Below are 12184 nucleotides of genomic sequence, written 5' to 3'. Positions count from 1 at the left end.
TCCCGGAAAGTTTGGCCTTGTGGTTAGCCTTGATGTATACTCTGAGAGATTGGAGAATGACCGAAGCATCCTTCCACCTCTCAAGGGCCAACTGCACCTTCGTATGTCCATGTCTACAGAGGGTATCATCCAGGAAACTATCCAGCTCCCGGGCAGGGATAATGGTGATCGAGGAGTCCACCGACTCCATGGTGCCAGAGGACTCCCCTCTGAGCCCCAACTCCCCAGGCTCCTCTTGGCTAGAGAATTCAAGACCCCCGTCCTTCTCTGCGGGGGCCTCTCTCAGCCCTAGATTGGATCCCCTCCTCGGTGTTTCCACGAGGGGGTCCACTGTGCTCTCCACCTCCATCCCCGAGTCAGGCTGTTCAGGGGCAGCTGGTGGCGGCATGGCAGAGGCAGTGGTCTCCCGAGAGTCCTTGGGGGCCACAGAAGCACACATGCCACGGGTGTTCGCATCACCCACGGGTGGGCACTCACCAACCACGGGAGGGCCTTCACCATCCGCGGGAGGGCCCCCACCGTCCGCGGGAGGGCCCTCACCATCCGCGGGAGGGCCCTCACCATCCGCGGGAGGGCCCCCACCATCCGCGGGAGTGCACCCACCATCCGCGGGATGGCTCTCACCAACCATGGGGGGGCACTCGTTAGCAAGGGCTTCATTGGGAGGGTCTTTCCCAGCGTTCACTCCCAACAAAGTGCCCGCCCAAAACTCTGCACCAAGAGGGTTCAGGTCAGACAACTCCCAGATGTAATCGGAAGTGCTCACCACAACACCCTCCAAACCCTCATCCACGGGGGTCAGCCCTAACCCATCTCCTTCCTCTGGTGACGCAAACCGGGGCTTTTTATCCCTATGTGCGTCACCCGAAGGCGGTACAGCCGGAGGGGGATCTTGGCTGGCTCCGAAGATAGGTGCACTCGGCATGTCAAATTCACCGAAGCACAACTCTCCGGGGGACGCTCTCCAACCGAGAGGGGCGTTGGGAGGCTCCCCAACGTCCCCAGAGGTGTCGGGTACCTCCAGCTGCATTCCTTCCAGAAATTCGAGGGGGGGGGGCTGTACATTTGTGGGATCCGGCTTACACTGGTTAATCCCAACCAGTGGGCCGGACAGGACCACCTTGTGCGGAACTGATGTTTCTTTCCGCTTCCGAGACTTCAGAGGGCAAACGTAATATGGTTTACCCTCCTCGACCTCCTCAATCACCCTCTTATTGGTTTTTGATTTGCTCTTCCTGGGGATTGATTTCCCAGGAGAGGGTGCCGCTGTCTCCATAGCAGGAGTTTCCTCCCGCTCCCCTTCACCCTGTACGGTGCTTACAATGGGGTTAGGGGGTTCTTGGGGGGGGACAGCGACAGAGGGTGACTGTTGTGGGGTGACTTTGTTCTTTCCCCTCTTTTTTTTGAGCAGAGTTTCAGATGTCACTGTTTGAGTTGCAACAGTGACATCTTCTGTGGTCCCATGGGGGACCTGGGCCCTCGAGCTCTTTTCCTTCTCCCTCTGTTCTTTGGGGAGAGGTTCAGATGTCACTGTTCGAGATGGGGCAGTGACATCTTCTGCGGTCCCAGAGGGGGCCTGGGCCTTCGAGGGCTTTTCCCTCTCTCTCCTTCTTTGGGGGAGAGGTGTAGACGTCACTGTCCGAGATGGGGCAGCGACATCTCCTGTGGTCCCAGCGGGGGCCTGGGCCCCCGAGGGCTCCGCTGCGGTGGGTGCAGCGGCACAGGGCGTTTCCCCCTGGGGGGAGACAGCGCTAACAGAGGCTGGCCGCTCTAGGGCGACCCCCTCTCCTTCCTTCCGCTCTCCAGGAAGAGGTGCAGAAGTCACTGTTCCGGATGGGACAGCGACATCTCCTGCGGTCTCAGGAGGGACCTGGGCCCCTGAGGGCCCCGCTGTGGTGGGCACAGCGGTACCGGGTGTCTTGGCAGAGGGAGGGGCGGGTGCAGGAGTTGGGATGGGTCCTCTGTTCCCTCTGAGGCAACTCCTACGAGTGTGCCCCAGCTCTCTGCACAGATAACATCTAACCCCCTCCGTGCCATAAAACACAGTGTATTCTATGCCCTCGTAGGGCACCCTAAACGAACCCTCCACAGATTCATTGCTCCCTGGCAGCAGCAGTTGTACCTGCCGCCTAAATGAGAGTACATGCCTCAGCGCCCTATCTCTGCAGCCCAAAGATAATTTTATTATGGGGGACTTAATGTCTCCCAGGGCTTGCAGGTACGGCTTCATGAGGCAATCTGGGATGAAGGGGGGCACATTTGACAGAATGACCTTTGTGCCTAACCCCTCCATGGGTTCCATAGGGATGTATTTCCCCCCTACACTGATGCCTTTCTGCACCAGGTAGTGAGTGGCAGCCAGCGTACGAAGGAAGAAAATGCCCCTCCCATACATTTTGCTGGCCGCCACCACAGCAGAGGGACCCACCACATCAGCCACAGCCCTCACATATATCTCCATGTTTAGGCCAGGTGACATTGGGCACCTCACCCCAAGCTTCCTGCTCAAACAGGGCGTGGCCCCAGCATTGTTGTTGCTGGGGTTAACGCCTGCAACTGCCACATGCGCCCATGTTGGAACTGGGACTGCAGGGGTTACGCTGCTAACAGGTGCTGGGGGAGGCATGGCCAGGGCACTGGAAGGACCAGGCCTAGGGCTGTGACTAAGAGTGTCGCTCCTAGGGGCCACAGTTTTTGGTGTTCTATATCCGGGCGTCGCCCCTGTTGCCGCACTTGTCCTATTCCCCTTTCCAGGCATGATAAACAAATAAGCCTCTAAGTCAGGGGAGGGTATTGCTTAGGGAGAGAGGTATTGAGAGAAAACTTTCTCTTTTAGAAGAGATCTCTCTGCAAGGGGAAAAAACAGCAGCTTTTAAAACCTGCTGCAGTTTTAAATCTTTTTTCTCTTATTATTAACTCTCTCTCTGTTATATTAAGCAAACACCACAATTTACAAGTCTTTATAGAAAAGACACAGAGCTCTCAATAGCAAGTGAGAAAAGGAATCAGGCTTAAGAAAAACAAAAGAGTGAAATTGGAAGTTTAAACAGCCAGTAAAAACCTCCAGTAGTGAGGGAGGAGAGAGGGGTGTGACTGCAGTTTTCCAGCCAGCTAAACTGCAGCTATGCTGGGTTAAATCACTGCAGCCCCTGGGTGAAAACCAAAAACGGTTTTTAAGCCTGAAAATGCACCCAAACCCCTCTATAAAACTCCCAGTATACTCACAGTATACTCCCCCACAGATTCACAGCAAAATATAACAAATAAAGAAAGAATAAAGCTGATTCCTTACCAAATGCCTGGAGCTCTGCACATACACTTCTGAGTGGAAGCAGCAGCAGGTGATAGTGCTGAGGTGAGTGAGGCAGCAGCAGGTGATGGTGCTGAGGTGAGTGAGGCAGCAGCAGGTGATGGTGCTGAGGTGAGTGACGCAGCAGCAGGTGATAGTGCTGAGGTGAGTGAGGCAGCAGCAGGTGACAGTGCTGAGGTGAGTGAGGCAGCAGCAGGTGACAGTGCTCAGGTGAGTGAGGCAGCAGCAGGTGATAGTGCTAAGGTGAGTGAAGCAGATGAACAGTGTGTTTTAAATGTTCGATTGAGCAATTTTTACATGGTGTGGCGATTTTCACTTTTCATTCACCATACCTGTGGCTACATTGAAAAATAGGTTGCCCACCTCTGCCTAGAGTCATCAAACCCTGTAAAAACTGAGTTAATCACATTCCTTTAATTAAAAAAATACTTGCTTTAGTAATGCATAAATAAGGCTAAAGTCATGAACATATGTAAATCACAAAATCTGCGCAAACTAATGATTACACTGCACTAAAATTAGATCATTCTTGTGGTATACCTAATGCTTCTATAAAAAAATAGCGGTAATTAACATTTTTTTATCTACACTATAAAATGTAAAAACATGGGAGCAGAATAGCATGGCCAGTTATAGATTGGTGTCTAAAACAGGGGTGCGCAAAATCGTTTAAAATATCTGGGGGTTCAGGCTTTATCCATTTCACCATCACTGTTTTCCTTGCTGCAAGCACGACAATCTCTACTAGCCTTGGGACATTGTTCCTTACATTGATTTGACCTTTCAAACTTTCCCTATTTCCAAACAGCAAGGCTAAGGGCTCTTTTTATTGTAGTTACCCCAATGTATTGTATATACTGCAGAACAGTATCCCAAATATCAGAAATAACCAGACAATCCCACAAACTGTGTTTTAAATTCGTCAGGACATTTTCAAGAGAGGAACCATTCACCTATTAATTTTGTTGCTTAATATTTACAAGGTACTGTGTTAAAGTAATCATCAGTATTGCAGGAGTGCATTAATAAACTGCAACCTAAAAAAAAATAATACAATAGAATATTTCAGTGTTGCTTGTCCCTGATGTTGAAGATAATTTCTGATAGTGACGTCACAGTTTTGAAAACTCGCACAGCTACACTATACAAGAAGCAAATAATCATATATAACCCTTTATGTACAAACCACATAAATCCTTGATTTGTTCCCCTCATTACTTGGAATGTATACAGTATGCACAGTAAATGGTGGTGTTTGATTCAATACTATAAGACCACACGGAAACCAAAGCTGTTTACCAATCCCAACTTAATGTTTTACAACACCATGCTTTTGTTTAATTTCTAAGCTGGATCCATTGTGTACGTGCATGAAAAGGGGCCATTATAGAATGTGTTTTTATTATTTTCACACTGGTATATTTGGATAGGAATTACTATTTGAATATACATTGTCAACGTGGAGGAACTCGTGTGTGTGTGGGCGTTTTAGGTTCAACACTGCCATCCAATGGATTATCATGCAGGAATTCAGAACCTCATTAATTGATGTTTTTTCATCTTGTACCTATGCAGCATTATTAGATTATTTTATTTTAAACAAAATCAGATGATGTGGATTGAAAACATACTTGATAAAAACTAAAAAAAAAAATGTGCAAGTACTGCAACATAGATAATTTGATGTAAAACAAGACCCGATACCATTAACACCAATGTAAAACGTCTACAGTACTTCTCTGTAATGTCTGAAGTTGGAGGTGGAAATATTTACTGCATATCCATATTGAACACAGAGAAGCCAATATTTATATTGTACTGCGTGGTGTATATTTTGCAAAGCAAATATTTGTTTCATATCTAATGTGCAGGTCATTGTTTATTTTTTCCTTTTTAGTAGTTTATGTCCATATCATCTGCTGTAAAACGGGGCTTGTTATCGGTCTAAAGTTTTTAGGCTGCTTGCAGTATGTTAAGACTCCAGCTATTTGCCTTTGTTCAAGTTAATTCATGCTGTACAGATCAGGTGTCAGCTAGCTGAGTAAGAGGTACTATTGTGTGTGTGTATGTATGTATGTATGTGTATATATATATATATATATATATATATATATATATATATATATATATATATATATATATATATATATTCGTACACCAAAACAGGCCTGAATAAAATGCAGTGATTTTATATAAAACTGAAAAAATTATATATTTAAAACAAAATAACGTTGGGAATGCACTACATGTTTTCAAGTATATGTGAAGGGGTTTATTATACAGTATGTATATGAATTTCTCTATGCATTCATTAAATTATGGCTTTAACTACTGCTACTACGTGAACTACAGTGATGCAATATACATTTTTGCTCTGCTTTATGGAATAAATTATTGCTATCAAACAATGTTTCTGCAGTCACGAATATCCAAAATTCACCAAGTTTGGTGAGGGGTGGGAGAGATGAATGAAAAATGTTTATACCCCACCCTCCTCCAATACAAACAAAATATATTGTGTAATCATGATTATTAGTGTACACTATCAGCCTCCAACAGCTCCCTCATCTTAGAGCTAAAAATGTAATACGCAACACTAACAGTGTTTGTTTTTTGTTTTCAGCCCACCTAAACCAACTCTGATAATCTCCGGAGCTGTCACAAGGGTAAGTATGTTATATTATTCATCTGAGTTCTACACATATTGAATATGGAAGTTGGTAACATAATGTAACTAACTTTCTCTGTTAAACAAAATACTGAATACTTAATAAATGTGTCCTCATGTGAGCTGTCTTTTTATATATCCTGCTCCTCTATCACAATGTTCTAACTTGTCCCTGAGCAGTCTGCATACATTTGCTCACCTGGCCCTCTTTCTCTCACATTCCACATTTCCATTCCATTGTATTACCTTTCTACTTTCTTCAATGACTTCCTTACACCTATTAAGATGAGTCGGCAGAGTAATATTTATGCTTGCGAACTAAAACATTATATTTTAATGAAATATGTCATACTCTATGTACACTGTGTAGGGCATGAGCATTAGTGAAAACACTGAGGGATGCTCATCAGAAATGTGAGTGTAGAGCGGCCTTTTTCTGTACTATTTGTTGTTTACCACTGAAACTTAAAAAAAATGTACTGTATGGGATTTCTTGTGTTTAACACTTGAGAGTTTACATTTAAAATTGTGTGACTACTTCTACGGAGTTCATTTCTTTAAAAACTTTTTGGAAGTATTATTTTAGCCATGTTATGCGTGTCTCTCTATTGTTAATCGAGTATTATATTAGCATGAATAATAGTGTTAATTTATTACCTTTATAAAGCCATTATTATACGCCACCAATCTGCTCTTGTCGTGTTATTTCTTTGAGGCAATTTTAAAAATATATAATTTTATATAGTTTCTTGATGGACTTAACAAATTAAACTTGTTTTTGTACCAGAAACACATTTTTCTGTTCTCAAACCTTTTGTTTTGTGTCATTTATGATTTTACCATTATTTAAAGAACTTGAAGGTCAAGCTTTTCTTTCAATGCATTGTGTACTACTTTCTTCTGTGTTTTAATGGCAGTACTATATACTTGAATGAAACGAGGAATGGTAAACAAAAGGTTTTTCCTTTTTCTGGTTTGTCCTGATTTGATTGTCCTGGACATGCAAAATACAATTTGGGGGACCATGTGATTTAGAAGAATGATACTCCATTGTAGTATAACAGAAGACTAACACTGAGTGGGACTCGCATCAGATGAGTGGCACTTGACATGTTTATAATGGCAATTATTGAAGGATCGTATACATGAAATATATGCTTATCTTTAAAGTGCATGTCGTCCCATGGACTTTGCCTTCAGTCTTCATGTTATTGCATGTTACTACATGTCTTCTCAGTACAAAGATTCAGATATGGCAGGGGTCCACAACCTTTTTGTGCCCACGGGCACACTTGTGAGTTCAGGTGAGAGTGGCGGGCACCAACCACTTAACACGCACAAAATACACTTAAGTTGGGGGGAGGCCTCCAGCATGAGAGGCCGGCAGCACAACACCTCCCCCAATACACATAACCTCCTCTTACCGTTCACATAAATCCCCCCCCCCTCCTCTCTCCATTCACTTAACCCTCTCCTCGCACCATTCGCATAACCTCCCGTCCTCACTCCGCTCATAACCCACCCCCCTCTCACTCACAAACACACACTTAACTGAAAGCCTTCGGTGCCATGCCGAACTGCCCAACTTCCGAGGCAGGGCTAACACCATAGGCCGGGTCTGCTTTGGGAGGAGAAGGGGGGAGGAGGAGGGGTGGGGGTTTAGGAGGAGAAAGAGAGAGGGGGGGAAGAGAGCAGTTGTCCAGCACCCACAGGAGGCTTGGTGGGTGCCATGGTGCATTGGGGACCCCTGAGATATGGAGTCTGCACCTGATAAGTGATGTCATCTTGGAGCTGTTTTGTTATGGGAGGTCTCTCTAGTAAAAATGTCTTTGAGATTGTCTGACTCTTAAGTTGCTGTTTCAACACAATTTGAAAACATGTTGGTGAGGAGTCAGTCGGTTAAAAGAAAACACGTGTATATATACCAGTGTTTTTCAACAGGGGTTGCTAGCAACCTTTGGTTCCCCAGGTATCCCTAAAGGGTTCCCTGTGGTTTTCGGGTAATTTGAAAATTGTACCAAATACATAAGAATTTACAATGCATATGATCTCACGCGCTATTAAAGAGTGTTGGGGGTTCGCAGCATTTCATAATTGAAATATAAGGTTCCTTACCCAAAAAAGGTTGATAACCACTGATATATAGGATAAGTAACAATAAAAGTGGAGGACACATTAATATCTGACTGCTCTTGGGAGGGGCCTTGCTTAAAATGTTGACCATATATCTAAAATGCTGAATGTCTGCCTAATGAAAATGAATGTCTTTGTAAACAGGGTGACAAGGACTTTCCCCCAGCTGCAGCTCAAGTGGCTCATCAGAAACCTCATCCTTCTGTGGAAAAGCTGCCTTCTGTACAGCACGTAAATCAGCACATCCATCAACCACGCAAGTGAAGAGCAGCCGGTCCTGGAAAACATGCACAATACAGTCAACATTGTTTTTGGAAAATAAGGATTTGATCCATTCTTTGGCGTACCCAAGCAATATAATAAAGTTATTGAGATATATAATGGATTTGACCTTGTATATGATAAAAAAAAGTATGAATTGTACTTAAGACCCTTACGTTATGGGATTTGTGTATTAAGCAAACTCTTAGAACTCAGTAGAGCTTGGGCATGTGAAAGGAAATCTATGCCATACTTTCTGCGTCATATGCATGAAACGTTTTTCCAATTTTACTTCATTGCATGCAAGTTTCTTCCCCTAGTGTCATTTTACCTGACGCATAATAAAATGGTAAAAAAACAAATTGATAGCAAGATATATAACACGTGGTACGTCACCAGAACATGTGTATAGTAATACTTGCCTTTACCACCCGTTTCACTTCATATGCCCATATTTCATAACACTAGCAGGCCAATGCCGACTAAAATTGCCTTGGTATTAAGAAATGCATAATACAAATGACTTGTCACTTGATACACAAACCCCATAAGTATTTTCCCTTTACTTCGTGCCAACAGCAAAAGCCAATGCTGACTGTGCATTTACTCAGGGAATTGTATAAATGAAATTGCCAAAGACAAATACAGATACCAATTGTCTATATGAGACCAGTTTAGAGTGTCCTTTAGCAGAAAATGAATATAAGCTGCATTTTTCCAAGATTTTAAAATGTGCTATACACTTTAATAATCCAAATGTCTTTTTTTTTGCAAATTAATTCTTTGCATTTTGTAATATGATTTATCGTGCCAGTTCACACGACAATTGTACTTGTGACTGTTCGACAAAAAATTGAATTGATTTGTTGGAGCTAAACTTCATGTTTTATCCCTTCTTTTACCTGGGAAGTCAGAATACTTTCACAATTCTTCTTGATATTTAGTGAACGTCTAATAAATTGAGTGCATCACAATGAAGGTATTTTTGACATAGCTTTTTTTTTTTAGTAAGTCAGTGAGTCAATTTGCTGCTTCTAAAGTCAAAAGTTGTACTGTAAATCTCAACTTTAGAAATAAAAACGTTAAACCTTATTGTTGTTCCAATAAAATGTATCGCATACTATAAAAATGACCGACATGGCTGCCAGAACCCTGCACTATAATCAGAGAGAACTTTGTTCATATTTAATAGTGATATTTTATATTGCTTTTTATAATGGTTCTAATGAAGTTTCCCTATTAATATTGCTATAGCCATATGTACCCAAGTGTGCATTTTAATTCCCTATCCACAATTAAACCGACTATTTAGGGAACCAGTGTGAAAAATTATGTAAAATAGTAGTTTTGGGGGTAATAAAAAAATATAGCATCTGTTTATTGGAAAATGTAGCTTTCTTTCTTCACATTTCAGTGCTCTCTTGGCAGAAGGTACATTTTGCTCTTGGACCTAAATTTGACAAACTTCTAAATGTCTTAGAAGTGGCAGTGGTTTGTAATAGGTGTCTACTTTCACTTTATTACATCTATGTTAAATGGCACTGCTTCTTTACAAACTTAATGAAGAAAACTATATTTGCCAATTGTTAGCGATTATAGAAGCATCGATCGACTACCTACTAATTCCTAGGAGGTATTGGAAGAACATACAGTATGTATTCATACAGAACCTAGTGATGTAAACAGAATATACAGAAGCTTTTCTAAGAATCTCACCATTTCATTTTTAGTGCTTGAGTCAGAGGTCGAAAAAGGGCTTCTCCCAAAGACTGCTCTGTTACCATTCTGCTTGGATATAAACCTGTTTTAAATTAACCTAAGATTGAAACAAGAGCTGCAATTGGGTGTTACTTTCTAATAACTTTTATAAATTCTCCCTTAGTATTCTAGACGATTAAATAATTAAATACCGATGAAGTTTCGCCATTTATTGCGCTTGGCAAAAGTTTATTAACATGATGGGGACTTCCTTAATTACAATGATTCAACAGATATCACTGATTTGGTTCAAATTGGGTATTGCAAGAAGTACCTGTGGGATAGTAGACTAAACCAATCAGGCCAAATCCATGGACTTAGTCATAATAATATAATAATTGTTATACAAATACTTTAGGTGTAACTTTGCATCCATTTAATCACCCATTTGCTTGTCCTGTAAATGTTGAAAATGTAATTTAAGAAATGTTAATTCATGGCCATAGAGCAATATAACCAAGGTGTCGCCTTAAGAGGCAGTTGAAACTTATCCCACATTTGCCCCTGCAAATGAGTTGCCAGCATTATGTGCTTTCATCTGAAAACCATCTCGAGTGCATGAAATTAAATGTAGGAATTGTCTTCATCTGGGTCTCGATAAGATACTATAATCACTGCAATGACACATCTGAGTGGGGGAGCTCAACAAGAGCATCTAAGTGCTGTGTTACGATAATGATAGTGTCTCAAGCATTCAGTTTTATGTGACCATTTTCTCTCTTGTAGAAAAACACAGTGGGCAGAAAACAATGAGTATCGAAAACAACAATGTAATGGGTGCTAAAGGCTTTCTGCATTTCTTACGTAGTTGTTTAAATAAAAGGATATCTGTCATCCACTAAAATGAAATAATGTCAAAAGAATATTGCAGCAATACATTCAACTTTGTTTATAGATTTCAACCTTCAAAAATAGGTGGATGAGCCTGCAGAATATTGCAAGTGGTTCAGAAAAACAATTCTTTGATATACTGTATATCGAGAGAGAGAGAGACTGAAAAACATTGACATATTTACAGAACAGAGATGGACAATTAAAGATCAAATCTGCTATTTTCATAAAACTAAGACATTTCTGTCTAGTTCGAATGTTATATTTCAGCTATGTCCATTTCCCATATTCTTTATTTTGTTGACCTCTAGCTTGGGTAAATTACACCTTCCACCTCATAACTACAGCGAATCCAAACTTCTTTACTCAGAGCTTTGTGGTTTTGAAACAGACCTATAAGGATCGACACCATGACTGTTTTTTAACAGGAAGTTTATTGTATTCTTGAAAATCCCCATGCGTTTTCCTGTTCCCCTGACTTTCAACGTGGTATTGTAAGATTGGCAAGGCTACCATGTTCTGTACTTCTTTGTTTTGTAAACCAAAACAAGTATAAGAGTAGTATATCAAAATAATGTTGCATGTCTCTTGCCTTGTAGAAATGGCGAATACACTTAAATTGGAAACATCATTTTTACTTATTTTCTACTTTTTGAATTCTCAAATGATTGAGCTGAGCATTAATCTCTAGAGCATTCTACAAACGATCGATTCACATTCAACTTTTTATTTTTTATTAATTATAGATGTAAATTCATTAAAATGTGTCATCACATCTAATATGGCTTTTCATTATCTCACTTTCCCAGGTCTGCTCCATAGACTTTATTACTTACAATAGCTTTTGAAATTTAGAGACGTTTACCCATATTACATGCGTCTGCAATACTATGTCGGCCTTGAGCGTCTGCTTCAAATAAGTGCTTTGCCATTAAGCCATTATTCAATAATGCTGATGACAGCAGTGGTTTCATGACCAGTGTATTCCAGTGCTTTTGTTCCCTGCTTAAAAATAAACTAAGTTCAATTCAAATTAAGTCTAAAATGAAGGACCGTGTTGTTAATCAGAGATGTTGATATACTGTTTATGCTGTCTAGGTTTTATGTAACGGTCAGACTTATTTACGCTATTCACTACAATGCAATGATGCTGCATCCAATAATAGGTCAAGTGTAAGCAAAAATGTAAGTATTTTCATAGCTCGATTAAAGCACATTTGTTT

General features: G+C 41.4%; 1 protein-coding gene across 2 annotated transcripts in view; it reads left to right on the top strand.

Moving 5' to 3' along the window:
• DAP (death associated protein) overlaps positions 1 to 11137 on the top strand; it is a 63661-nt gene extending 52524 nt beyond the window's left edge. The window contains exons 3-5 of one of the 2 annotated variants that reach the window (XM_075586228.1): positions 5934 to 5976; positions 6349 to 6392; positions 8256 to 11137. In XM_075586228.1, coding sequence (XP_075442343.1) covers positions 5934 to 5976; positions 6349 to 6392; positions 8256 to 8346 — 178 coding nt within the window. In that variant the 3' untranslated portion in view covers positions 8347 to 11137. The remainder of the gene's footprint in view (positions 1 to 5933; positions 5977 to 6348; positions 6393 to 8255) is intronic. The other variant, XM_075586229.1, reaches the window with a different exon arrangement.
• The last annotated feature ends 1047 nt before the right edge of the window (positions 11138 to 12184 follow it).

The sequence above is a fragment of the Ascaphus truei genome, chromosome 2 (genome assembly GCF_040206685.1).
Source record: "Ascaphus truei isolate aAscTru1 chromosome 2, aAscTru1.hap1, whole genome shotgun sequence".
Taxonomy (NCBI): Eukaryota; Metazoa; Chordata; class Amphibia; order Anura; family Ascaphidae; genus Ascaphus; species Ascaphus truei.
This window is presented reverse-complemented; position numbering and strand designations above follow the sequence as displayed.